This window comes from Aspergillus affinis, assembly GCF_023601865.1.
Source record: "Aspergillus affinis strain CMG 70 chromosome Unknown NODE_97_length_141424_cov_85_845664, whole genome shotgun sequence".
Taxonomy (NCBI): Eukaryota; Fungi; Ascomycota; class Eurotiomycetes; order Eurotiales; family Aspergillaceae; genus Aspergillus; species Aspergillus affinis.
In genome coordinates, this window is record NW_026515878.1 from 1 (window position 1) to 27693 (window position 27693).

At 53.1% G+C, this 27693-nt stretch overlaps 10 protein-coding genes across 10 annotated transcripts; 7 read left to right on the forward strand and 3 right to left on the reverse strand.

Moving 5' to 3' along the window:
• CweA (putative GPI anchored protein) lies at window positions 1-2298 on the forward strand (the record flags this gene model as incomplete). Its single annotated transcript, XM_053103765.1, has 1 exon — window positions 1-2298. A coding segment is annotated over one exon (2298 nt), but the record flags the coding sequence as incomplete, so codon positions are not given.
• Window positions 2299-3542: 1244 nt separating this feature from the next.
• KD926_011480 (uncharacterized protein) lies at window positions 3543-3884 on the reverse strand (the record flags this gene model as incomplete). The annotated part of the gene is made up of 1 exon (XM_053103766.1): window positions 3543-3884. One exon carries the CDS (start codon window positions 3882-3884, stop codon window positions 3543-3545), a length of 342 nt encoding a protein of 113 aa, XP_052952849.1.
• Window positions 3885-4369: 485 nt separating this feature from the next.
• KD926_011481 (WD repeat protein) lies at window positions 4370-5840 on the reverse strand (the record flags this gene model as incomplete). The annotated part of the gene is made up of 2 exons (XM_053103767.1): window positions 4370-5558; window positions 5608-5840. The coding sequence occupies 2 exons, from the start codon at window positions 5838-5840 to the stop codon at window positions 4370-4372; spliced, it is 1422 nt and encodes a 473-aa protein (XP_052952850.1).
• Window positions 5841-6033: 193 nt separating this feature from the next.
• KD926_011482 (uncharacterized protein) lies at window positions 6034-6808 on the forward strand (the record flags this gene model as incomplete). The annotated part of the gene is made up of 2 exons (XM_053103768.1): window positions 6034-6175; window positions 6222-6808. 2 exons carry the CDS (start codon window positions 6034-6036, stop codon window positions 6806-6808), a joined length of 729 nt encoding a protein of 242 aa, XP_052952851.1.
• Window positions 6809-8074: 1266 nt separating this feature from the next.
• KD926_011483 (putative GAJ protein) lies at window positions 8075-11109 on the forward strand (the record flags this gene model as incomplete). The annotated part of the gene is made up of 6 exons (XM_053103769.1): window positions 8075-8188; window positions 8241-8446; window positions 8511-8677; window positions 8728-9516; window positions 9571-9856; window positions 10080-11109. 6 exons carry the CDS (start codon window positions 8075-8077, stop codon window positions 11107-11109), a joined length of 2592 nt encoding a protein of 863 aa, XP_052952852.1.
• Window positions 11110-12390: 1281 nt separating this feature from the next.
• Window positions 12391-14775, forward strand: rim8 (pH response protein PalF; the record flags this gene model as incomplete). Its single annotated transcript, XM_053103770.1, has 2 exons — window positions 12391-12858; window positions 12949-14775. 2 exons carry the CDS (start codon window positions 12391-12393, stop codon window positions 14773-14775), a joined length of 2295 nt encoding a protein of 764 aa, XP_052952853.1.
• Window positions 14776-15361: 586 nt separating this feature from the next.
• Window positions 15362-16067, forward strand: KD926_011485 (putative secretory component protein shr3; the record flags this gene model as incomplete). Its single annotated transcript, XM_053103771.1, has 2 exons — window positions 15362-15407; window positions 15478-16067. The coding sequence occupies 2 exons, from the start codon at window positions 15362-15364 to the stop codon at window positions 16065-16067; spliced, it is 636 nt and encodes a 211-aa protein (XP_052952854.1).
• Window positions 16068-19071: 3004 nt separating this feature from the next.
• Window positions 19072-19899, forward strand: KD926_011486 (uncharacterized protein; the record flags this gene model as incomplete). The annotated part of the gene is made up of 1 exon (XM_053103773.1): window positions 19072-19899. The coding sequence occupies one exon, from the start codon at window positions 19072-19074 to the stop codon at window positions 19897-19899; it is 828 nt and encodes a 275-aa protein (XP_052952855.1).
• Window positions 19900-23026: 3127 nt separating this feature from the next.
• Window positions 23027-24386, reverse strand: KD926_011487 (uncharacterized protein; the record flags this gene model as incomplete). Its single annotated transcript, XM_053103774.1, has 2 exons — window positions 23027-23403; window positions 23465-24386. 2 exons carry the CDS (start codon window positions 24384-24386, stop codon window positions 23027-23029), a joined length of 1299 nt encoding a protein of 432 aa, XP_052952856.1.
• A 368-nt stretch (window positions 24387-24754) lies between these two features.
• On the forward strand, window positions 24755-26266 carry KD926_011488 (uncharacterized protein; the record flags this gene model as incomplete). The annotated part of the gene is made up of 1 exon (XM_053103775.1): window positions 24755-26266. One exon carries the CDS (start codon window positions 24755-24757, stop codon window positions 26264-26266), a length of 1512 nt encoding a protein of 503 aa, XP_052952857.1.
• Window positions 26267-27693: the final 1427 nt, after the last annotated feature.

Here is a 27693-nt window from a genome sequence, read left to right on the forward strand (position 1 = left end):
GCCTCTTTCTACAAGGAGCACAACAAGGATGACCACTCTGTCGACATCGACCAGAAATTCAAGTATGACTACGATGTACACGGCCACCCTTACCCAGTACCCGTGCCTGCGCACCCCTGGAAACGTGACCCCAGTCGCTCGCATCCCCCTGCTACCGTGATCGATGGGCCTGGCGGTATCAACAGCGGCAATGCCGCCGCCAACCCTACGAAGAACGAGCTTGGACTGGCCTACAGCGAGACCAACATTGACGACCATTCCGTCGACATTGACCAGAAGACCAACGTGGACGTTGACAACCACTGGGACTACCCCGTGCCGGTGCCTGCTTACCCTCACCACCCTCACTGGCCGCACCACCTCAAAGCGCGTCAATTCGGAAACACGGTCATCGACGGTCCCGGAGGCGTTGACAGGGGCAGTGATGCCGCTATTCCCACCAAGAATGGCTTCGCGTTTGGTTACAGCGAAACCAACATTGATGACCACTCTGTTGACATTGATACCAAGACGGATGTGGACATTGACACAGACTTTCACGCGGTCCCCTACCCTGTCCACTACCACCCTCACCCCCACCATTTCCACGGACGAGGACTCGGGGACACTGTGATCGACGGCCCTGGGGGTGTCGATTCGGGCAATGGCTTTTCCGCTCCCACTGACAACGAATTTGCGTCGTTTTATGACGAGACAAACCTGGACGACCATTCCTTCACTGGCAAGGCTGCCGCGGATGTGGACATTGACAACCACTATCCCTACCCGTACCCCTACCCTGTCCCGGCCCACATTCATCACTGGAAGGCCCGCGCACACTCCTTCGTTCCTCCTTGGAAGGATGTCACGCTCATCGATGGCCCTGGTGGAATCGACACTGGCAATGACGCCGATCTTTCAACGACCAACACCTTCCTGTCGGACTATGACGAGTTCAACCAAGACGACCACTCTTTCACCGGCAAGTCGGCTGCGGATGTCGACGTCGACACCCATGTCCCGTACCCTGTTCCCGTCCCTGCCCCTGGCCACCCTCACCACTGGAAGGCTCGCGGACACCATGAGCCTCCGGTCACCGTTATCGGTGGACCCAGCGGCATCGATACTGGCAACAGCGCTGATCTATCGAGCGTCAACACAGCCATCAGCGACTATGATGAGTTCAACCGTGACGACCACTCGTTCGACGCCAAGGCTAAGGCCGATTATGATCTTCACTACCGTCGCTCTGTCCACGCGCGTCAGTTTGGAACTGATGTGATCGATGGCCCCGGAGGCATCGATTCTGGAAATGGCTTCTCAGCCCCCACGAGCAACCACGCTGTCGCAGGGTACAGCGAATACAATGAGGATGACCACTCGGTTGATATCGATTCCAAGACTGACGTTGATGTTGATGGACACTTCCACCCCGTTCCACTGCCTCACCCTGTGCCGGCTCCTCACCCCGTCCCTGTTCCGCACCACCACGAGCATCCTGGCCCTGGACCATTCCACGAGTCCCCGGCTGCTCCGGCTCCTGCCCCTGTCGAGGCTCCTACTGGCGAAGTCCATGTCCCTCAGGAAGCTCTCAAGCCCAACCCTGCTCCTGAGCCCGTTGTCCAGCACAACCCCCAGGGTGAGGAAACGCACCAGGCTCCTCCCTCGGGCGAGGTTCACGCGCCTGTTCCGGAGTACAACCCTCAGCCCCCCAGCCCCCAAACGGAATCTTTTGAGCCCGCCGTGCACTCTGAACCTGCCCCTCCCCTGAATGTGCCGAACACGCCCAACACGCCGAGCGACAACACGGAATCGGACTTTTCCCAGCCCATTGTGCACAGTACTCCCGAGGCGCCTGCCCCGTCTGTCCCGTCCGTGAACGAGAACAGCTACCAGCCCGCACCCCCAGCTGCCCATAACTTCGAATCCCAAGCTGCTCCTTCCACCTCCCTTGTACACGCTGCGCAAACCCAGCCCGACCCTGTCTTCCATGGCATGGCTATCCCTTCATCCTCTGTCGCTCACGTCGCCCTCGCTTCCACTGTGACCGTGCCCCAGGCTTCGTCTTTCGCTAAGATCCCCGTCTACGTACCGCAGTCGTCGGCTGTCGTGCCCGCTGCTCACGGTCCCGCCTCTAGCACCGTCGTTGTTCACCCTACCGGCGTTGCCGCGTCCACTCCCAGCTCGGCTTCCTCGAGCGCTGCCATCGCCTCGCGCGCTGATACTGTCTTCACGGGCGGTGTTGCCCACCTCACGCCTCACGCTGGCGTCTTCTCTGTCGTGTGTGGTGTCGTTGGCCTGTTGGCCTTTGTCCTGTGAAATGTTTGGTTGAGATTTGTTCATTCCTTCGAGGCAGACGTGGCCTGACTTCTTCGATGTCAAGGCAGTAGCTGTTTTGTTGCTTTCAATTATTGTAATCCATAACCCTATTGTGGTCTTGCTGTTATTATTATTCTCTCTTTTATTATTATTCTCTTGTCTCTAATGAATGCAAATTTCCCACTATTTCACTATCTTCCCGTAATCCGTTCTCGCTTTCTAGAATTATACCAGCCCCTGGCGTTCTCCTGTTTCTTGACCGTAGTACTTGGAGTAGAAGTAGGAATAGCACTGATACCCTTTTGGTGTGCCTACCTACAGCCGGTATAGGGGGTGACTGGCTCTGGGCCGGCTGTTTCTATCTACCTCGCCTATCCTATTGTCCCAGCAGTCTACAGATCACGAAGTCGGCCATCAGGGAGAGGTGCTGCTTCGTCATCGCAACACTTCACACCCTAATAAGTTACATATCCGTAGATAAATGACCGGCATCGACGGTATTATGTTCAATAATAAGATACTTCATATTCTATGAATCCGGCTGTAACTAGCCCACTTGATGATGCGTCTTTCCTTTTTGTATGACAGACTATTTTGTTCATACCGCGTTCCTTTCTGAAAGGGTCTGAAACTCTACCCATGAGATTAATTAATCTGACAGACTTTTAGTATTCATTCCCTGTGCAACTAGAAAATAGCGCTTCGATAAAGTTTCGCTGATACGTATCATCATATTGCTCCGCCACACCACGTCTCTGTCGCTGCAGTAATAGAGATTTTTCAAATCGGAGCCGGTATATTAGATGTCCCTAGCCGATTGAGCAGTATTGACCCGTGGGTAAATGGCTTAGAGGAACTATTTTCACAAACTATCTTTGGCTATGTGTTCAAAAATCTAGGGCAAGGGGGAAGGAAAGCGTTGATGGGGTTTCTACCTTATCTTTCTCGATGATCTCATCGTGTTCTTAACGGATATTCTACGAAAACGAAAGTGGAAGCGAGGGCTTGGAGATAACCATTCTAACAATAATAGAAGATACATCGTATGTATACTGTACATGCATGTGTTCCGGCCGTGGAGTTATAGGCTTAGGGAATGCTGTAGTATGGATAATAGTAGTTAGGTTGTAGGTAACAAAAAGCGTAACCAAATAGAATAATAAGTCACTCATTCGTTACATTCCATTACATCTTATCTCATCTAAATTAAAGAATCATAATCATAAGTCAAATGAACCAAAAACCTAGTACTTCCCACCAGGATATCCAGCCCCAGTCTCATTCCTCTTCGCCTCACCACCAGCAGGGAAAGTATTCCCCGTGCCAGTCAACACCTCGCCCGTCTGGCCCATATCTCCAGGGCCACGGGGCATGCTGGCGGCGTTGTCGGCGGCAAAGGCGGTCGTGGGCTCGGCGATGCCTTGGTTGTTGAACTGCGCGTTCTCGGCGACTTGGTCGGGGCGCGGCACGGAGGGGATTGTTCTTTGGATGCCGGCGTCGTTGGGGATCTTGGTTCCGGTGGGAGCCATTTCGGAGAGGGAACCGCCCTGGTGGGGGGAGGGAGCGCGCTGGTGTTGAGGAGACATTTTGGGTTGGTTGTTTGGTTTGAATTAGTTATAATGGAGGAAAATTGAGAAGATTTTGGATCAAATAGAAAAGTTGTAGTTTGTTGGCTGAGGAAGGAGGACTCTTGTGATATAGATAGATAGTCTGATTGATTGTTGTGCTTAATCCAGGTAGTATATCTGCTTTATATACAAAGTGGTGGATATACTTGGTGGTGACATCACCAGTTCCCAGTTCTAGGAGTCGGGCCGATGATGAATTGATGAGATCAGATCGCCGTCCGAACGCCCGGTTTGCGGTGGATACTGCACTGCGTTCCAAGAACATCGCTCGAAGAATCGAAGAAATGCTGGGAATAAAAAAGAAAAAGAAATTCAACGCCGCGTATGATTTCATTATTATCGAATTGCGCGGTGGCGACCCTGGGATGAGTCTGGATCGCAGGTCTGGCGAACAACGCAGTGGCGAGCGGTTCATGCTAAGAAAGGGAGAGCGTGGTGATCTTTCAACTGAGAAATCCCTGGTAAATCTCCTCGAGGACGTCGCGTTTTCGTTTTCGATCAGCCTTTTCCGCTTCTTCCTCCTCGTCCGGCTCGCCCTCCGGTTCTCGCGACACCCATGTCCGGATCGTGCCATCGCCGTGCGCTGAAAACATTTCAATTCCTTCGCCTGCGGCGCCGTTGCCTCGCCATGCGAGGGCGTTAATCCGCGCGGCGCTCAGCGCACTGGATCGGCCGCGCATACTCTGGGCGTTTATTGCGAGCCCCGGAACGCGCAACCGCTTGATGAATGTCCCCTCGCGGAGCTCGAACATGAAAATTTCGCCGCGGTCGTCCCTCTCGTTGAAATTAGGCCAGAGCAGCGTCTCATGACCGGCGTCCATTACCCCCTTTGGCAACACCAATGGCGCTCGTTCGGCCAGGTGCGACGAGACGCTATTGCGGACTCGTGGGCCGAAATGCACGAGGGTGTTGGCGCCCGTCGTGGCGTCCCAGACGCGGATACGCGCGTCCTGACCTGCTGTCACGAGATGCGAGCCGTTGGAGGTCCATCGGACGCCGGTCACCGCGCCGCCGTGCGCTCGCACGTACGGGGAGTAGGCGGGACGACTTTCGTAGCCCGGCGGGGCTGTGTGCGGCGGAACCAAGCCCACGGCATCGTCCATATCCAGTGCAGCGATGGCGGAGTTGTGTCCGCCGCGCCGGATATCGAAAAGAATTACGCGGTGGTCGGCTGAGGCGGAGGCTAGGATATGTGGTCGGTGAGGAGCCCATGACACGGATAGGACGGATGAGGTGTGTCCTGGTAGACCGTGGGTGGAGAGACCGGAGCGTAGATCTAGCAGTCGGACGGGTTTCTCGGAAGTGCCCACGGCGATAAGAAGAGGTGATCCGTTATGTGAGGACATGGAATGCGCGTAGGGTGTGCAGTCGAGGTTGAACGTATGCACTGGCGTGATGCCCGTAGGCTCCAGGGCGGAGAGCTTAAGAGTCCCATCGTGTGAAGTTGACAGTACGGTCGATGGCTTCGGGTCGAACGGGTATATCGAGAGGGAAGTGAGGGCACGCGTATGGGCATCCTCATGCGACGACTTGTTGATGGATGCGATCGATCGATGAGTATGGGATAGCTGCGAGCCTCGGCTTTCTAGATCCCACAGGTGGATTGAGGGATCTGCGCCGCCAGAGACCATGCTGACGGAGTCAGTAAATGACATTCAGTTCTCGAGACCTTCCAACTTACAATCGACCATCATACTGATCAATAGCAAGCACATTCACGCCGGCTTTATGAGCGTAGATCTCATCGTCGCAGCCGATCTGCGCATCTCCAGCGCTGGATCCAGGGTCCTTGCGACTGGAGAAACGAACACCGGGGGCTGGCTCCAGGTGCTGCACCAGCCGGGTTGTCAAAGCCACGTGAAATTCAGACGGAGTGATGGACCCCAGGGCCCGATTGAGGAGGTACGAATTCATTCATGAGGGGGGGTTGAGGGATCAACGGGAGAGTGTTAGAGAGTCCCTCGCCGGGACTCTTGCATCATCGGCGATCTTATCAGCGGCCCGGAACTACGTCGCCCCGGAATTCTCCAACACTTTGATGGATCTATCCAAATTATTCAACACCACAACACAGCATCACCCCCGAGAGACAACTTGTACTGGCCGGATGATGTCTCTCGGCAGATCTCCGGCCTTGAGCCAGAATACTTTCGTTCGGCCTCCAAGTATTGACGAGTCGCAAGAAAGGACAGCCGACGAGCCCTCGAGTCGATCGAAACGACTAGCAAATGTTTATGACGCCGTAGCCGGTTAGACCTCCGTTTTCTCTGCTCTATTTCTCATCTAATCTATTAGGCCGTATTAATGCCCATGGATTTCTTCCCCCCGTCCCTTACCCGTCCAAACACCGGGATACAGCTTCGTCCAATCTTCGCCCGGTCCGTCCAGAAGAAGTCCTCTTCCGTCGGCAGAACGCGCCGGTCCGCTACGAGGAGAATGATTTCTACTTTGCGCACGAGTCGCTGCCTTCCGACCGACCTCTGCCGAGTTCTGAGTTGCTTGAGGCCATCCATGCCTACTCGGCCGATTTCTACGATAGAGCCACCCTCGATCGTGGCCAGGACGATTATCAGAGCATGGACGAGACGGCCTTGATAGCCATGGGGATACTGATGGAGGAAATGGCACGCGAGTCGCTGGGGGAAACCGGCGACATGGTACTGGTCGAGGGGGAAGAAATCTCCGACAACGAGCGCAGTCGACTGGCTTTAGAAACTGGGTCTCGACGAGTAGGTCGTAAAAGGGCCAACACGCAGAGTAGCGTCCTCCCCAGCTCCGGCGATGAACTAGAGACAGAGAACGTGGTCAAGCGAAAACCATCGAAGAAGCGCAAATTGGCCCGCCGAAAGTGGAGGATGGATGAGGACACCGAATTGGACTAAAAATTGTGACAGGCCATGCAGTCTACTGCGCATCAGGCAATAGCTTGTGGTTGTTTGGGCTAGTCCTGCAGCCAGCACGAGGCCCAGACCCCCTTCCATCATTTCATCCCAAATGGGCACACTGGTGAACGATCATTCCCAACCTGTATCTGATCCCCGGGCTCTGGGTCTTAAAGGAAGACCGTTACGATTGGTGAACCACTTAGCTGGTTGGACCCTCGGGCCTCTTCCAGTGCTCGAGAAACAAGCAATTAGCCACGCCCAACAATGAACCACAGGTCTCGCAACCTGCAGACAACGAGGGGGTGGCGTGGACTTGTCAAATGACTCCCCAACAAGAACCAGTTTATCCGCTTACCTATGGATCCAGTAGGTCCAGTGGCGGCAGCAAGCAGCAGTCGACCTTTCAATTTGCCGAACCGCAAGCACACGGCTGACCGGACTGAGGGAATAATTCTTCCGCACGACCAACCCCTTCTATCCTAGCCTCGAGGATGCCTGTCTTTCCATCCAGTGACCGGTCAACGCCTGGTGTCGGCAGCCATGGCCTAATATAACCTGAGGCGTAGACTAAGGGTCTTGGCCGTTACTCTTCCGGCCTAGAGCCTCGTCTGCGAATGGAACCACGGGAACTAGACCGTCTTGCAAAGCACCCCAGACTTGTCCCCGCGTTCGGACTGGCTTTTCGCCTACCCCAGACTCCTTACTCTGTCTTGGACTTTCCACCCCTTCGTGACCTGATCTCTTTTCCCGGGCGGCCGCCTTCTGTCAATTAGCCTGAAATCGCTTTCGATTCCTTCCTTTCGCCTGGCAGACAGACCTTGGCAGTCAGCGAACGAATCAGTCCATTCCCCCGGGGTAAATTATCGGACCGGCTTAGTATCGTAGGTCGGGTTGTGCTGTGGCGATCCGGGGGCCATTTTATCCTGGACTCTGTCCGTGAGTTCGGCCCCTGCGACGTGTTGGCCTATCAGACGAGCCTGACCTTTTCTCGCCACGTTTTTGCGCTCCAGAGCCGGTTTAGCCGTTGCAAGACGAGGGAGGTATCGGCAGGCAGTTCGACGCCTGGACTGAACTTGATACATGGGAAAATACCCGGATGAAGGCCAAGGCCCTCCGGTGATTCATAAGATGGACACCATCCCGCATGCCAACTTCATTCTTTTGCTCTCATGCGTAACTAGGTCTTTCCTTGAACACTGGACCGTTGAAATTCAACCCGAGTGATTGTATCATTCCACCGGACAGATTACATCTGACGCCGCAATGGGATCTGCAACCTTTGAGCTTGCCGGTCGGCAGTTCCCCCGTGTGACATGGTGGAAGGATCCCGGCATGCGCAAGACGTACATCTGTCTGATGTTCGTGGTGTTAACTTCGGTGCGCTTTCCCTGGTCTGTTACATTTGTGACAAAATTCTAACCCGGGACAGGCCACCAACGGTTACGATGGATCTATGATGAACGGGCTCCAGACCCTGGACTACTGGCAGGAATATTTCAACCACCCGTCGGGGTCTCTTTTAGGTATTCTCAGCGCGATCATGTCGCTGGGGTCATTGGCCGCCCTGCCCGTCGTGCCCTATACTGCCGATCTTCTGGGGCGTCGAATGGGCGTTTTGATCGGTTGTTCGGTCATGTAAGTGAACCTGATAGTTACCTACCGTCCCCCCTCGTCCTCTCACAAAGCTTACACCAATTAGGATTTTGGGAGTAGTCCTGCAGAGTGTCAGTGCCAACTACGGCATGTTTCTGGCCGCTCGATTCTTGATTGGATTTGGCGTGGCCATTGCCCACGGTGCCTCTCCTCTGCTCATCGCCGAACTAGTGCACACGCAGCACCGCGCTGTTTTTACCACCATCTATAACAGTAAGTCTATTTGGGTCTGTGTTCAATACCAATCGCTAATGCGGAATTAGCAACGTGGTACTTGGGTGCCATTGTCGCAGCATGGCTTACGTTCGGCACCAACAACATCAAGAGCAACTGGGCTTGGCGGGCCCCGACCATCGTCCAGGCAGTGCCCTCGGTTCTCCAGATTATCTTCATCTGGTTCGTGCCGGAGTCGCCTCGATTCTTGATTTTCAAGGGCAAGAACGAGCAAGCGCTCAAGGTGCTGGCCGACTGCCACGCCAATGGCGACCAAATGGATGAGGTGGTCCAACTGGAAATGCACGAGATCAAGGAGACCATCCGACTGGAGAAGGAATTTGAGAGCAGCAACTGGATGGAGCTGATCCGCACCAAGGGCAACCGCCACCGTATGATCATCTGCATCTCTGCCGGTCTGTTCTCGCAGTGGTCGGGCAACGGGCTGGTGTCGTACTATATCGCCAAGATCCTGGAGTCGATCGGCTACACCAGTTCCGTCGAGCAGAACCTGATCAACGGCTGTCTTCAGATCATGAACTTCATCGTCGCTCTGACGATGTGCTTCTTCGTGGACAAGATCGGTCGCCGCAAGCTCTTCCTCGTCTCCACCGCTGGCATGCTGGTCGCCTTCATCGTCTGGACGATTTGCTCCGCGCGCTATGACCTCTCGCATACGTCTGGAACGGCCAACGCGGTCGTCGCTATGATCTACGTCTACTACCTCTTCTACAACATCGCCTGGTCTGGTCTTCTGGTCGGATACACAGTGGAGATCCTCCCGTACAGTATCCGTGCCAAGGGAATGACCGTGATGTGGTTCTGTATTGACGCTGCCCGTAAGTGATCCCTTATTGTTCTTATCTCGCCTCGAGTGATACTGACCCCAGCAGTCTTCTTCAATCAGTACATCAACCCGATCGCGCTGGACAACATCGGCTGGAAATACTACATCTTCTACTGCGTGTGGCTAGGCTTTGAACTGACTGTCGTCTGGTTCTTCTACATCGAAACGCGCAAGACCCCGCTGGAGGAAATCGCCAAGTACTTTGACGGTGACAAGGCGATGGTCGGAGGCGCCGCGGGCACCGAGAAGGCCAAGGAGCTGGTGACGACGCTGCACTTCGAGGAGACGGTGACCAGCGAGACCGGGAAGGACGGCGGCGTGGTCAACGAGAAGTCCGTGTGAGCTTGCGAGCTCTCCGGGCGTTTCTTCTGTCATGTCATGTCTTGTTCTGTCCTGGCGGGTATTAGTAGTTTTTACTACAATCTATATAATTAAGTCCCCATGCAATCCAATTAAGCGGGTTGAATGCAACCAGTCCCTGCATCGTCGTAGATGGGCATCTGGTCTGAGGAACAGACCCTAATTAGGTCTTGTGCGATCACCTGTTTCCAACAGGACCGGGTGGCGTGACCTGAGCTCTCCCACCTCGACCTCCCCAAGTATCGGTCCGGTCTTGTCTTGTCTTATCCTGCCTGCATCCCACTTCCATCGATCGATCCATGTGAACGCAATCAAGCCACTGGACCGGATTGAACGACCGGTTCGGTGGGCACAATCCCCGAGAATAAGATCCTCTACCTTACGCAAAAGACAACCTCCAGCATCGCAGTCACCATGGTGCGTCCAGCATCCCCATCTTCAATTCCACCTCTCCTCTACATTAGACTACACTACACTCTACATCCCAATCCACCCCAGCCGATCCCAGAAAAGAAACGAAAAAGAAACAAGAGCTAAACAAACCACACAGCCTCCCAAACTCACCCGCGGCGCCAAACAATCCCTCATCATCACCTACCTCCAATCCACGCAAACCTGCCACACCTTGAAAGAGCTCGAGAAATCGCTCCCCCCGGTGGCCTCGATCCCCGGGATGCAGGTGAAAGAGTTCATCCAGGAACTGGTGGACGAGAACCGGATCCGCGTGGAGAAGATCGGCAGCGGGAACTGGTACTGGAGTTTTGCGGGGGACGAGCGAGGCGAGAAGGAGCGGGCGCGGAACGAAGTAAAGAATGAGGTGGAGCGGGCGCGGCTTGGATACGGAAAGACGGCGGGCAGGTTGGCACAGCGCAGGGGGGAGATGCAGCGGGAGCGGGAGGAACAGGCAACAGGACAAAAGGAGGTGGAGGAGTTGAGGGGGGAGTTGGTGGGGAGGAAGGAAGCGTTGGAAGAAGAGTGGAAACGGGTGAGAGAGGTGAAGAAGATGGGGGAAGGAGTAGATGGAGAGGAGGGGAAAAGCGTGCCGGAGATGAAGGCAGAGACGGAGAGATTCCGAGCGGAGGCGCAGATGTGGACGGACAACGTTTACGTGCTGGAGGGATACCTGCGTCGCCTGGCCGGAGGGGATCGGGAGATTATCACAGCAGTGCAGCGCGAGTGTTACGGCGAGGAGTACGTGGAGGGGGAGGGATTGCGCGAGATATGAGGGATCAAGAACTACTCTGAAGTCTGTACGGAGTGATACTGAGGACTCGGAGTAAAAGGAAGTTAAACTAAAACTAAAACTTAAAGAAAAGAAAAGATAAATAAACGATTAATAAGAAAGACAAGTGGAGGCGCCGAGAGAGACCCAAGAGAAGCTTGACTTCCGGCTGGCGACTTCCGTTGGCTTTTCCTTTCTCCGCTTATCGCGAACCAGTTCTGTCCTCTTTCTTCATCTCCCATCGCTCCGCCCCCTCGCTGCATCTCCCGTCTCGTCGCTGTCCTCGCTCGCCTCTGCCTCCTAGTCGCGTTGATCGGTTCGACCGCCTCTCCCGAACGCTTCCCTCAGACCATCTCCCTCCCTCCCCTCTCTCTGCCATTCCATCCACGGAGGGGATTAACCCGATCGTCGACTCTGCTCTTCTCCCCGTGTTGAACGGTCTATAACACTGCGAGAAATGATGCCGTCCTGTTCCTCTTGTCCTGACTCTTAACGTCTTCTCTCTCTCTCTCCCTATCTCCCTTCGCGATTCGATTCCTCGAACACTCGTCCCTCTATCCCCCCTCGATCGGATACCTTCGCCGATCCACCTCCGTGGGTTCCGACCAAGGAAAGACACAATCAAAAAGGAAATACTTACCGGGAACGAGGGACAAAACACCAGAAGGAAACCATAAGAAAAGAAACGAAAAGGTCAAAAGATCAGCACCAATCGCGTTAGCTGCAGGGTGTCCCCGTGGGTGGTGGTGTCTTTGCGCCCGACGCTTACTTCGGGGCCTGGTAGGATTGATTGCCCGAATCCCCCGACGTGTTCGGTGCATTCGACACAACGGAGGCTATTCTCTGTCTGGGTCTCTAGTCTCTTATCTCCCTGACTCGGAGGCACCTACCAGCCCACCTTCTCCCATCCTTGGTCGTTCATTCATTCACGACTGGGGGGTTGGTGGAGATTTTCCCCGGCCTGTCTTGGGGATCTCTCATTCTTCGGCGTGGATCCTCGTCACTCCCAACTTTCTTTCTTCTCTTCCCTCCCCCTTGCTTGTCTCCGCGTCAGTTCTGGCTTGGTCCATTGACGTGGGAAATCTTGAAGTCGTCTTGTCTCATTCTTTGCTCCTTGTCGCTCTTGGCTTTTTCGCCTCCCTTTCCTACGTCTTAGTTGACCTCCCTCTTCTTTACTTTCTCCTCGTTACGTTTGTCTTCTTGTTTGTAGTCTTGATACAAACCTACCTCCATTGCACACCCTCTTCCTCCTTGTATGGATTGAGTGAGGTGTGACTGTGGGTCATGTCCGTCAACTCTCCCCCCGCCCAACCCTCCTCCTCGCCGCTCGGTCGGAATCGCAGCTCCCTGCTGGCCCGGTTTTGCTCGCCCTTTTCACAACGGAATCGCAGCATCGCCGATTACTACATCGAACCCGACGATCCCTGGCGCTCCTACTTCCCCGGGGATGCGATCAAGGGCACTGTTGTCCTTACCGTCGTCCGCCCCGTTCGCATCACGCATCTCGTCATTTGTTTACACGGCTTTGTCAAGGTTTTTAAGAACACCGTCCCGTCGGGAGAGGCCTCTCCGGACGCGGGATTTTTGGGTCCTGGACGCGGGCGTCGAGGCGCAGAATATCTGGGCAATGGATTGGCCACATTATTTGAGAATGAGGATGTCCTCTGCGGAGAGGGTCGTCTTAAGGAGGGGGTCTACAAGTTTCGCTTCGAGATGTCCTTTCCGCCGTTCGCCTTGCCGAGTAGTATCAGTGTGCGTGTTTGCTTGCTACCTGGATTCCCTTTGAGTTTTGTTATTGCTCTCGGCAGTTTGACTGACTTTTTTCGGGTGCTGTTGGTCTAGTTTGAAAGAGGCACCATTACTTATATGCTTACGTCCACCCTAACCAAACCTACGACGATGAACCCTACCATGTCCTGCCGAAAACGCGTGAATTTGTTGGAAAATATCGACATAGCGCCCTTTCCGGCCCCGAGAGCCCGCGTGGTCACCTTAGAACCGGTATCGAAACGATCGAAATCCAAGGCGAAGGCCAGGTCGGGAGAATCGGACACCGCGCAGGACTCGACATCACTAGAGCCGTCGGTGAACGGCACCGCCGGGTCCGCCGATAATCGACCGCCCCTCAGTCCCGCGCCGAGCAACGTGAGCTCGTCCAGTCGATTGAGCAATAGCAGCCAGAGTTTTCAAATCGCCAGCGATCCTAGTTCCTCCACCAGTACGGGGATGCGAAACAGCGAGGGTCGGAGTACCACACCCTCCATCGCGGATAAGACGATCACCGCCAAGACAGAGGTATTGCGCGCGGGCGTGCTACCGGGAGATACGCTCCCCATCAAAGTCACTATCAACCACTGCAAACAAGTGCGCAGCGCGCATGGCATCATCGTCACCCTCTACCGCCAGGGCCGCATCGATCTCCATCCGGCCATCCCTGTCGGCCCGTCGACGGACGGCAAAAAGCCGGTCTACGAGGACTACTACCCCCGATCGCGGACGGGACTCGGGGGGCTGACAATCGGGACGAGTCGCACCAGCAGCGTCTTCCGGAAGGACCTGACTCAGACCTTCGCCCCTTTAGTAGTGGAGCCGTCGACCCTCACGGCCGTCGTGAAGACGTCCATTCGCATTCCCGAAGACGCCTTCCCCACGATCACGCGCACGCCGGGCAGCATGATCAACTTCCGATACTACGTCGAGGTGGTAGTGGACCTGCGGGGCAAGCTCGGCTCCCCCGATCGCCTTCTGCCTCGGTTCAATCTGATGACTTCGGGGAGCAACTTCTCCCCGAGCGGACAGATCTTGAACCCAGCCGATTCCAACAGCAATAACATGATCACCGCCAACTGGGCCGGCAACATCCTAGATACCGACCAGATTCGGCGCGAGAAAGGCGTCGTGGCCGTCGCCTTTGAGGTGGTGATCGGCACGCGCGATTCGCATCGCCGGAAAAGCCAGACGAAGCGCACGTCCTCCACGGCGGCCATGTCCGACCTCCAATCGTCGCAGCCGGCGGAGGTCGACGGCTGGCTCTCCGACCAGAGCCCAATGCCCACGGCCGACACGGAGCAACACCGTCCGGCACAGGAGGACTACGGGTTCCCTCAGGAGCTGCAATGGGCGGATCACGTAGAAGAATCGCATTCTCCCCCGCAACCATACCAGTCCTTGGGGCAAATGGTGTCGACGCCACAGTCGGAGGAACCGGGCGATGAGAAAGCCCGGATGCGCCGTGCCGAACAGACGCTGTTGCCTAGTCAGCCGCCGGACGAGCCCGAGGCGGGACCATCGACGGAGATGGTGGTTCCAACGGCGCCTGTGCTACCGGAAGACGATCGGCTCCATGACTATCACCATCTGCCATCCCCGGCGGAAGAAAGCATGCCGCCCGGCTTGGTATCAGCCGAGTCCGTGCACACTGTGGTACCTGGCAGCAGTGCGTCGGCGGCCGTCGCAACGGCAGCGGAAACTTCTGCCGACGACAAGCAGGAAATGGAGCGACAAAGGCTCATGATGGAGGCCAGTGCTCCGGGCGACGTTGAAGCACCGCCCTCACATACAGAATCGGCGGACGGGCCGAGTGCGCCGGTCTTCCATGACGATGGCGATCACCAGTTAGTAGGGGGGATGGCGCATGGCGATGAGTCTCTCCCGCGCTATCAGCGATAGTCTGAGATATTTCGGAAAAGCAAAGGAGAGAAATGGAAGCATTGGTTTATATGAAATGAACGGGATTGAATTAGAGGTTTTTTTTATGTTTTTATATTTTGGACTTGAATCTTTGGATTTGCATTTACGGTTGGGATAACCGGGAGATACCACCTATATGTTTGAATATGGCACCTGATTATTTGATTGATTGATTGATTGATTGACTGATTGATGGAGAGAAGGAAATGGAGTGGATGGGAAGTAGATGCGAGGCGTTTCGGGTAGACGGGCATCGCTTGTCGACATGAAGCCTGTATATACTAGGTATAGGAGATAAATAGTGACCAACGTTCACTCTCATTCCAGCTACTCTATCACATATCTTAATAATTATTATCCAATATCTATTCTGTTATCACGATAACCCAAGGATAAGAGCCAATGCTAAAGCGGCGAGAGCGGCTGACCCGGTCGGACCGTCTTGGCATTTGGCCCCAAATCGCGACTTTATCTCATCTCCATCTCCATCGGCTCTTCCTCCATCTTCGTCTTCCCTCCAACACGCCAAACTCCAGCGTCCAGACCAGTCCCGTCGCCATCCATCATGGCCTTCCGCCCGGGGTCCTTTGCGACCTTCCTCATCGTCTGCCGTACGTCCCCCTCCCCCTCCCCCTCCCCCTCGTATCCCCAAAAACTAACCAACCCAAAAAAACACAACAGCAACCAGCTTCTTCCTCGGCATCATCTTCTCCCTCTTCCCCTACGACTACCCAATCCTATGGTCCACCGCCCCGACCCCCGCCTCGCACTATGACTACTTCGAATCGCACCTCCGCTTCCTGCACGCCTCTCCCCCTCTAATCCCGCGAATCCTCCACATCGTCATATTCCTCGGCCTCGCCGGCCTGATCACCAAACTCTACCGCCCCTCGGAGTCCAACATGCTCTTCGATGGCGCATCCCTGGTCCTCTACATGTGCGGCATCACGGTCTACATCGCTAACATCGTCAAGGGCCTGCGTCTGGTCCAGGACGGCGTGTATGGGGATGATCTCCTCGGTGGCGTTGAGGGGAAGGGCCAGTTGGAAGAAGGGGAGCAGATTCTTGGTCGTGAGGACTCGTTGAAGGTCTTGGCAGCTAGTAATACGATTCTTGCGCTTGTGTTGGTGGGTGTGCTTGCTTTACAGGCGGGGCAGTGGTATGCGGAGAGGAAGGATCAGATTGAGGCGGAGAGTTTTTCGGGGAGGAAGAAGGGGGGTGAGGAGGGTGTGAAGGAGAAGGAGAGTGCGAAGGAGAAGAAGAAGAATTGAGGTTCTCCGTTTGGTGTGTGGTAGAGATTGAGGGTTGAATTGACTTGATGGGTGGGTAGTGATCTTTCTTTTTTTTTTCTCTGCCTGGTCGGTGGTTTATTTTGTATTCTTCCTTCGGGGGTGATGTTGAGATTGAGATGGTTTTGTTCGAGGGTGATCAATGTACGACAGAAGTGGATGTTAATGGGCACCTTTTTTCTCCTATGAGCTGTGTTTTTGTCTACTGGGTTATACTGTAGGGTAATCGCGGGTTATTTATGGATGGACGGATGAGTTTTAACATACTTGATCTCTACATCGGATATCTGTCTGTTCGTCTGTCAAAATCTCTATTCTGGGCCAAGCAGAGGTCAACTCCTGCTACCCCTACGAAGTGCTTTGAAAATGTCCGGATCAAGGTCAAGTGTAGGTCAAAACCTCGATACCCTTAATTCCACCGCAGATTGCCGGTTGCGCAGATCAAATCATATCACAGCAACATGTCAAATATACTGTGGAGCTCCATGATAGCCGTAGAGTGGGACAGTCAGACAAGTATACCACCGAAAATGTAGATCATCACAGAAAGACAAGAAACCCGACACAGAAAGATCGTCACCACGTCGGGACTCCGACCAGGCTCTCAACCCATCATTCAAAGTCAACACTCCTCCAAATAGCCATTAATGACGTCGAGGGCCATAAGATGCGCATAGACGTCCCTCCCGGCTCATCCAACAGCGCGAACGCATCCGTCTGGCCGTAGTAGATGTGATACCAACTCCAACGGCATGTATCTACTCTGAGTTACAGATAAGGCTCAAATATCACCAACGGCGTGTATTTTCTCCCGGGAGCCAGGACAATGTTCAATATCGTCAGCGGGGAATATGATGTAGCAGGACGGAAACTAAACTGCGCATCCCTCATAATAACGCAGTCGTGATGTAGAACGCACCGAAGCCGCCACATAAGCGCGCTCGAAACGAGCAGTATGCATGATTCAAAATCCGTCAACATGCATAGCGATTCGCAGTTTTCATTCACGGCGTTAAAAGTCTGCATGTAGGTACAGTAGCATGGGTAGTAGGGATGATCTCTCACGAGGGATTTTGGATCCTTCGAGGAATAGCCTGCACAGGAGGGGTAAGTTAATGCCTGGACAACGTCTTCTGAGTAAACCAACAAATATGCAACTATGCATGTAGTCTGCAAATGAGGCATAGCAAGGAGGTCCGAACGGCATCTTTGTCTCGCCTCCGGAACTGCCAGACATCAACCGTCGGCCAAAAGTGGCATTCGAACCAGGATAAGATCCCACGTTATGCAAGCCATCGCTCGTCCCGGTGACAGACAGCGTCAAGTTACCGCACCATTCACGTCCATGCATGTGATATGCATGTATGTTGATGGCAGATGACACGGAGACAAAACAAGAACGATACGCCGACTCACCAACACAACGCTGCACGACATCCCGCCGATGTCTCTACCGCATGTACGTACATGTGTAGTATCTATGCCGTCGTCGTGACGGCGTCTAATCTCTGTAGTGTGGCACGCAGTGATGTGATATGGGCATGGAAACGCCGTGCCAAGAGATGTGCAGGAGTCATAATTCCGGTCCCCAGCTGCGGCAGACGGACACAGACAGAGAAAGTAGCGCCGGCGATACCAGCGATGGATGAAGTCAACCTCTGAGAAGAGAAGCCGCGCTTGCATCCATGCGAATCACCTAGACACGGGAACCAATTCATGCTAGAGGGCAGGAGGGGGCAAAAACATGGCCACAGGGGAGTGGGAATCACGCGCTTCAAGCACCTTCCAGGCACGCTCTAGGGGAGGGTAGGGGCAGGCAGGAAGTACTCCGTAGTAAATCAAGTGTTATTAGTTAGTTAGGTAGTAGGTAGGGCGTGGCTTCCTTCCCCCCGATTAACCGCCGGGATTCATCCTTCGGCCCCCAAATTTTAACTAGAGACAAGCAGCAGCGGGCGAAACCAACCGGACTAGAAACCCCGTGGAAGGACTTGTGCCATGCCATGCCATGAGCAACCGAAATGGTGCGGGCGAGCCGTGTCTGCTCTGTGCCTCCTGGGGCATGGAGCTAAGCGACGGAGCGTGTTGGGTTGGGAGAAGGGCGAGCCGCCACTAGGGCTTGGGATGAGGCCGTGCGCGTCAAGAACGGGCGAGTCGAGAGGAGGGAATGCGAGGTCGACGTGCCGGGTTCAGCACGCCGGGCGATAACTTTGACTTAGTTTAATTTACCTTGAGTTGGGTTTTGGGATGGCGCTTGCTTGACGTGTTGGTTTGGATGGCACGGAGGGTAAAGTGTGCATGGCACAGGAGGGAGGAGATCGAGTGAAAAGATATAAAGAGGAGGGCAATGGATGAGATTGGGATTCAATTCATGGGATCATTCAGCAGTCTCTCTTATCCCAGCTTTTCCATCTGTTCTTTCGCTGTCTCTGCTGCTGCTGCTGCTGCTGCCATTGATTCACTTCACTGTGCAGTCCCTCCTCATTAATCAATTGCACTGGACCAGGATCGTCGTCCGGTTTCCCCTCCGCCCATTCCCTGGCACATCTGAGACACCAGACCTCCCTCCTTTCCCCGTTTCTGCAGACCAGACGATCGGATCTACTCTGCGCTGCGCTGCCAAAAGTCGTCACTTGTTTAGGGCGTGACTCGACCACGGGACGCCCTGCGTATCCATACCGTACCGTATCCTGTGGTAACTTTACCGTACGGAAACCCGGCTGCCTGAGGTTCCTCCCTCCATAAATCATCCACCTCTCTCTTTCTCTCCCACTCTTTTTCTCTCTCTTCTCCCTCTCGTCTCTTACTCCTCTCTCCCTCCCTCAAGCCCTATTAAGAGACTTTGTTTCCCGTTCATCAGTCTCTCTCCTCGGGGCCCCTCCTCATCCACACCACCTGCCAACTGAACCGGCTGGACTCATTCCTTGATTGCAAGTCACGTATACTTCCGCTGCCTCATCTACTGCCACGCGCGAGAAGACCGTTCAAGATGCCTTCCATCAAGCCCGCTCTCCACCCTCTCAAGACCCCTCAGCCTATGGTCTTCCCCTCCGAGCTCCAAGGCAACCCGGACACCGGCTCCAGTCTCTCCGGCAATGGCAGCGCCCGGCCCGGAGACGAGGCTCTCTGCACGCCCATCACGCCGCCAGCCGCCTACACAGAGTTCCTGAAGGCCTTCACCCCCATCTTCTCGCCCGACAGCGCCAGAGGCGAGAACGGCCGTTTCCGCTTCGACAAGCCGTTCGAGCGCAGCAACCCACACCCCAATGCCGCCGTCACCCACTACATCAACGGCCTGAACTCCGGCGGCATCAACCACACTAGCAACCCGACCAGCGCGCCTACCTCTCAGCCCGGCAGCGCCGTCAGCACCTCCTTCAACCCTAACGACCCTCCCAGGTCTGCTACCGCGTCGTTGCCACCCCCGACACCCTACGGGGCTCCGTTCCCGCGGCGCGATCCCCGAAACCTGCGCTCGCTACGCATCCCCTCGGGGCCTATCCCCCCGCGCTACTCGCCCACCAGCATGACCATGAGCGCGGAATCCCCGCGAAGTGCCACGTTGATGCGCTCGCCGTATTCTCCCTCAGATTGGAAAGCGCGGTACTATGATGGGCCGAGGAGCGCGAATAGCCGCGTCAGCGTGCGCCATGTCATCACTCATACGGTGACGTATAAGCGGACCCAGCTGGAGGATGCGCCCAAAGGGAAACGCAGAAAGATCACGGAGAAGGCCACTGAGCGGGAAACTCACAAGTCGGAAGAGGAGGATGATGAGGGCGAGGATGCGGACTCGGATAATTCCGAGGATGCTTGAGCTTGAGCTTGAGCTTGCTTGAGCTTGTCTATCTATCTTTTAGGCTGGACCTGAGCGTGGGGGACCAGATCGCTTACGCGTGTCTCTTCTCTTTCTTACATTCGTTTTTCATCTTCCAAGGGTTTGTGTTCGGTTTGATTTGATCTGGGTCTGGAGGGATAGGATTGAGGATCAGAGATTGGTTGGTTGGTTGGTTAGGAGCCCGGCGTCCGGAGTTGAACTTGACCTCCGCTTGATTTTTGTGTTTCAAAACGTTTGCTGTTTATTTTGCGTGCATGGGTCTTGTCTTCTCAAATTCGGGTTTCGTTTTTGGTTATTATCGTTTTGTTTCGTCTCTCCATCTAGTCAAGTAATCTAGATATGTCTTACGTTCCGATGTACTGATGATCGAAATGAACTGATGACTGCTTTTACTTGATCCGACTTCTACTATTTTGGTCAATTCCCTATTGGAAGTATAGTATGCATATCGACCTGACTATGCACTGATCATTGTTATTCTGCCCTAGTGCTCTAGCACCAATTACCTTAGATAACTTAGGCAGTAATCCAACACCGCCTCTGTCAATCACTATGGAAGCTCTATTGACGCCGTGTGTGCTATCACAGCGAATGCCGAAGACCCAACCCCGCGTCGTCCTTGTTTACTGGCAGTCCACGTGTAAGCCAAGCCAAGGTTGATGTTGGTTGATGTGATTGAGGCTCGGGGGTAGGGCTTGAGGATGTGATAGGTAGATGTTTTCTTCTTTGTTTACGAACGGATAAGTACAAGAGGGAATACAAAATAGATAGGTAGATATGAAATGGACAGATATGCAGCTGCTCGGTTGTAGTGTTGATAGGCAAGACATGCCTCATGGGTCTAAGATGTAGTATGTGTCTCGGGGAGTGTTGTTTACGACCACCACCACTACTAGCACTCCACTCCTAGTACTGCAATCACTTATACTTCAGGACTAATCAAATGAACCTAAACTCAATGGAAAAAAAAGTAAGAAAAGCACATTAGTTGAGTGACTGAGTGTCGTCAACACGGAGTGACCCGTGGGCGTAAAATACCAATACATACGAATACCAACCGGTAAGATATCAGTACGTCGCGTTACCGACTCTATTTTTGATTCCATGTCCATCTCCCACCTCCCAGATGCTACCACAATACGATGATTTCTACCTATTTGCCCACTTACCTACCTTGATCTTATACTTCCCTTCTCTTTGTTAGACAATGCCGCAATAACACACACTACACACCACCAAACCAAACTGCCCCAGAACCCAAAGACCAGACAGTAAACAATCCAACCAACCCTACTAGCCCCATAGGCAGGGTACATAGTCTCGGACACGACCCAGAAAGGATACCTACCACACGCAAACCCATGAAAGTCCGACCAGACCTGAGGCTTTAAGTGCCGGCGAGCAGAGATGATTGGCGCAGAAGGCGCGCGGGGCCGGTTTCATGTTTTCCTGAAGAATGCAGGCTCCGGGGGGTCGGGGGTAGGGGTTTTGTCTGGGATTGGTGGGTGCCAGGATGGTTTGGGTGGGCGGCTAAGTACTCAATAGGTGAGGTGAGATGAGATGGGCGATTCGATGGGGGTAATTTGGTAAGATGGGTCTTTTCATGCTTTGATTGGGGTTGGTTTAGTCGTGATTTGTTTCCTGTCTGTGAGCAACAATGCTAGTATGTGATGGTATCAGTAAACACCTCTACCAGGTAGACTTTTCTTTTCTGTACTACCCCAAACCCCTCCGTATAATAAACAACATTCCAACCATCACGTCCAGCGCCCCAGTCCAGACCAATAGCCCCGACCCAGGCAAGCGTGGCAGCTGCAATTAAGCGCCGGCGCTAGTATCCTTCCGGCCACGATCCACCGGGGAGTGGAGATCCCCGTGGAGTCATGTCCGACTGATTGGACTCCGTGGAGCGCTGTGGAGCACTATGGGGCCCGGGGACGGATGACGTGTGGAAGGGGGAACTTGCTTTCAGCTTTTGATATCCAATCCTTTGCCCGGTGTCGTTCGGCGGGAGATAAAGTTGTGATAGAGAGGTGGGGTGTGTGATACTTACGGTGTACCTATGGCGTGGGACGGGGTAGAGGGGCGGTTAGGGATCTATTTTTGGATCTTGGAGTGGGATTGAGGTAGGTTGGAGGTGTTGGATTCGATGATATTCTACCTTATGAGTAGAAGGTGCACAGCACGCACTAGACATGTCTGGGAAATTAAACAATGAGACCAAGAACAGACTCGGGAAACGTATGTTCATCACACACAGCGAGTCAACTCTCCCACCCAACCAAGTCAACAAGTCCACCATAGACCAGAAACAACGCGCGCGTCAACTCCACCCACCTTAAAATACCCAGTAGGTCTCTACCCCTCATCACCTTTCCAAAAATAATCTCCCACCAAACCCCCTCCTCTCAAGCTTGGCGCCGGCGACAGCGGCGGGCGCTTCCACATCATCCAATCCCATGTCTTTCCCACCCTCTCCGAGTCCTTCTAATGCGCCACGCTTAATTAGCTCCGGGGCTAATGATGCAGCATGAGAGGGTAGGGGCTGTAGGCGGGAATGCTTGATGAGAGGCCACGGGATGGAAGCGCCAGGAGGGTCAGTGGTTGGGTGGCGGGGTGTGGCCCTGCAGCTAGGGCTTTGTGATCACATCGACTTCGAGGGGGGAGATCTAGACTGGATTTCGTAGTGGTGTCCGTACGACTAATGTATTTTTATTTTTGGAAGGGCGGCTACAGTAGGGAGGTTATTTTTGGTAACATGCAAATCGGCTGAGGGTTTGGTTTGGGTCGAGTTGGGGAGTGGTTTGGGATACACTGTAGTGTGTGAATATGTATATTGTAGGTTGCTCGTTGTTTGGATCAGTTGGGATGAAAGATTGGCCTTTCTATTTCACTTTTCATATTGTGTTTCCATTCTTGGTCTGGTCGTTCATGGGTTCTGCTAATTTTCAATCGCTGGCCGCCGGCTCTCAGTTCATACCATCAAGTTAAGTCAAGTAATTCAATACTGCAGGGATATCATGCTTCAAGCACAGAAAAATTATAACGCATCATATCGCTAACTTCATATACTCTCCTTCTTTCCGGGATATAGCAACTTGCACTCTCACATTCTCTGTTCCAACAACGTCTCCGGCGCAAAGGAGAACGGACTCCGAGGAAGATCCGGCGTGCGTGGACTCAACGCCTTGGCGAAGAGCTCCTCACCCGAGTCGGCGCCCGATGTGTGTGCAATAGTGCCCATGGGCGCGAATCCACTGCTGCCGTCCTGCGTGCTTTGTTGCGCTTGTAGGGATTCGGGCGGGTAATGGGCGACAGTCTTCACCGGGTCTAAGAGAGCAGGCACGGAGGGTGGCACAGGAGCCGGTGCAGCTGCCGGCGCCGGTTCAGGTCGCTGAATTCCATGAAAAGAGTTGAACGAAGACACCGCGATGTCGGGAGAGAGCGGCGACAGAAGGTGAGCCGATGAAGATTGGCACATTCCTACTTTCCCATGTCATTAGCTCAACGGCAACTCATCTCTCGTCAGCATGGAGATACATACCCTCAGAAGTCAACGGCGACGATGTAAACTCCTTTTTCCTCCCCCCAGCCCCAGTCTGCAACTTCAACCCCTTCAGCTTCTCACCCAACCGTCCTCCAGTAGTCGGCGAGACCGGCGTCGCTGGTCCCATCGGATACGACGCATCGTGGGAGTTCACCCGATTGCGCACGGCCTCCGCCGCCGCCTGTGTGCCCCCGACTCCAAAGTTCATCTCGATCCACTCCTTCTCCTGCAGCGCCATCTGTAGCGCAATCCCCTCGACATTGCTTTGACATTCCTCGTGGATCTCGCGCTCAAGCACCTGCAATCTCTTCTTCGCCCATATCGTGTGCAAGACACCCTTTTTGCCAGCGGAACGACCGTCCGCTCCCAGTTCTGGAGGGAAGATCGCCGGTAGCGGATTGAGCTGCAGCATTTCGGACGCTGCGGTGCCATAGTCATTAGGTTGCTGACCTGCCGGGGCAGGCTCGTAGGCTAGAGTCACGACAGGCGGGATGGTCACGTTGGGCGGAAGAAGGAAGTAGATACGACGGGTGTGATCATTGGTTTGCTCGGAGGCGGGCAGCACAGCCGTTTTGTTTTCCCAGGAGACGTGCCATAGTCCGCCTGTTCGTTTCTTGATTTGGTCGTTCTCTGTCGTTTCTGTCGTTGTATTCGTCGTATCTATCGTGGTCTCTGCTTCTGGCTTTGTTTCAACTACCGTTGAGGATGAGGTGGCGGTGACAGGAGATGAAGCGCAGCGGGCGAGGTCATCATCCTCCCATTCAATCATTAGAATTTTGGTTCCATCATTCGCTTTTCCTGCCTCAAACTCGAAACGGGCCAAAGCGGTGACAGAGAGACTCCCAGCCGGAGCGCGGGGTGTCTCCAGGGCAGCAAATTCACTATCCGGAGTGAACGGCGGAGGAAGAGACTGGGACATTTTTTTTATCTCCCAGGAGGGGCAGGGGAAGTGGTGAGTAAGACAGAGGGTCAGTGGTTGGTGAGAAAGTTAAAGGTGAGATAAAAATAGGCCAGATGAGTGATGCATGGATACGGGTCAGTCTCCCAACCTGAGAGGAGAGTGAAGGAAAGACATCGGCGGAAGTGAATGAAAGAAAGAAAGCGAGGGCTGGAGGGATCACGGGGTTTGGGACGGGCGGGGGAAGGTCTGGAATTGATGGAGGATCCCTTCACTTCTGGCATCTCTCATAACGCTCTCTGATTATCCTCTCGAGAGAGGGGAGCTTCTAATTTTAGCTCTCTTGGCGGCCTGATGATCTCATCGGACATACACCTATCATGACAATCATGGCCGACTCCAATGTGCCTTTCTTTCTCCGTCTTCCCCACAATGCCAGACAGAGAATCTACATTGAACTCGACCTCCTCCTGGACCCCGATCTGATTCCGAACTACAATGTGGCGGGAGAATGGTGCTTCAAGAAAAAAATATTCTACGACGAAGCTGAATCAGCCAATTTCGACGATCTCTTTCCAAATCAGCTGTTCTACGTCTCGCGAGCGGTGTCTGAGGATGCTCGGTCCTTTTTTTATGGTGAAAATGTCATTCTATACGACAATGACCCGAAAAACCCTAGTTTACCAATTCTGATGGGCCTCAGCCCTCAGGTGATGAGAGCATTTCGAACAATTTCTATCGGCTACTTCATTGAATATGAATCTTCATCTGGCGATACGGAATCCGGCGGTCTCAAGGAAAATAGTAGCTCGAGGACGGACAATGAGCCCTTTCGCGACTGGTTACGTGCCTGTGAATGGTTGGCAACGCACATCAAAAACGAAGATCAGTTAACACTTCAGTTGGACTGCGATGCGAGGACCAAAGAGACCGCCGCGGCCTTTTTAGAACCTCTTCACAAGTTACCCCGGTTGAAAGATTTGTCTATTCGTCTCGGCTCTGGCTGGAATCCGGATATTCAACAGATGATTATGACAATGATCCGGCAAAAGACTCGACTTCAGCTCTGTCGTCCACCTTCCCCAGCACCTTTCCGCTTCTTCGATCTACCTGTCGAGCTACAGCTTCACATCTTGGATCTCTCCGACCTTCTTACGTTTGACGACTTCTTTATGTACATCCACTGTCTCAACCGATTTGTGTCCATGTCCTGTCTAAAAACCATGGGCATGGACGCCAACAATGAGGACGAAATAGGACATTATTGCCCAGCAGAACGTACGGCATTTAGTACGGTTACCCCGTGCTGGCGAGCCCCACACATTCTGTTTCTCGTCAGCAAGACCATGCGCCAACTCATCATCCCCGTCTTCTACTCGCGGAACAAATTTCAAGTTCTTTATCGGCCAGACCTCTCGCCTCCCTGTGCAGAATGGAGCGTACAGAAGTCGACATTCCTGCGCAGCTTCCCACCGTACGCCTTTCAATTTCTCCGTTACATTCGTTGGGATTTCATTCAAAAAGACAATCTTATTACATTTTATCCAGCTGACCAGGCAAGACACGACTGGGTCAAATCGCTTGACTACATCGCCCAAGCTGTTCCTGCTGGCGTGTTGACTGTGGACCTGACTCTGACCAAATGTTTCGAACAAATGGCTAATATAGAATCCATCGATTTGAACTCCTTTGATTGGGTTGTACGGCCAATGACCTGCTTGCGGGGCCTGCTGAAAGATCTTTTCATCTGCATCAATCTTGATGAAGAATATCAAATGGATATTGTGCGTGCTAAGGAGCAGTCCCTAGAAAAGAGTGTGATGGGAGATGATTACGATAGCTTGGCACGTGGAAAGATATCTTTCGCTCAAGTTGAGGATTTGGAGGATTTAGAGGATTAGGTCCACCAGTCTCAACGGTGGGAATTGTTCGACACAAGGGAATCGATAACTCAAGGCTTAGGGATGTATCTTTTATTAGCGATTGTTGATTTGTATTTATTTAGCCGGCCGTCAATTCAACCAAAATTCAGACCCGACAATTAGCATTCCCCATCCACTCTCTAATTCCTCGTAAGAGTACCATCTCATAGCATATCTCCCCGACACCACAACCTCCCCCATGCTGCTCTGAAGGGAAGTTTTCAGGGCGTGAAACCAAACCACCAGCTCATCTTTCGAGAATTTACACCCGCTGGGTTTCGACAATTCTTTTTGCGTATCTTCCATGAGGACTGCAGGCAGAATGGTATTGGATTCAGTGACTCATTCAACGACCTTCTCCTCTGATATTTTCGTGTCTTCCTTCCACTGGGGTCTATACCTCTCTGGCTACAATACAGTTTCCACAATGTCTTGGTCTAACATTGCATAAGCCGATTAAACAATATCCTCAAAGAATCACTCCCATTCCCCCTACCAGTCTATACCAGCAAAGATATTCCAGTCCCCTTAATATCTAGCTAGGTCTTTAAACACTCATTCTATGGTAATTACGACACCGAAGAATCCAAAGCCCCGAGCATGTTTGTAGCCTTGTCTATTCCCAACAGGATTCAGTGTAAACAGTAGATACCCTAGAAATACCTCCATACATCCATCGATCAGCTAAAATCAAAAGTCCAATTTACTTCAGGCATCAATTGATATCGCCGTTTTGGTGTTTTCCCATCAAGAATATCTACAGAATATTAGAGATACATTGTGATTCTTTTCCCCTGCTCCAACTACGAATTTATTCTCCGTGCTGGATGCCTGTCTGTTAGCATTATCTATACAATACCTGACCGGTCATGTCGGGGGACATACTAGATAGACCAGCTGGTTCGAAGGGAAGGCAGTATAGGGAGCTATAGAGCAATAGTGAGCACACTACATGCGAGGATTCAATTGAAAAGAAACTGGGGAAGATTCGTTTCTTGAATAAGCGTCATAGTTAGCTGTTCAAATAAAAAATTCTTTTAATTCAATAGCTCAATTCTAGAGGGAAAAAAAAGGAGGGGGAAATAGAAGAGGAGAGAAGAACCACCCTAGCCAATACCTAATCCAAGATACTACGAGATATTCAAGACCCGGATAGAGTATACAAACACACACACAACCTCTTCATTGTTCTAAGCTCGATGGGTATAGTATAGGCAGTGAGAGAATGGAACAAAAGTCACAGCTACAAAGGAGCAGAGCAGAGAACCGACAACAGACAACATACAACAGAAACACAACGACCACATCCATAACCATAATCATAAACACAACATCAGCAGCAACATCAACAGTAACCAGTATTCTTTTCTTTTCTTTTTTCTCTCTGAACAAAACGCGAAACGCAA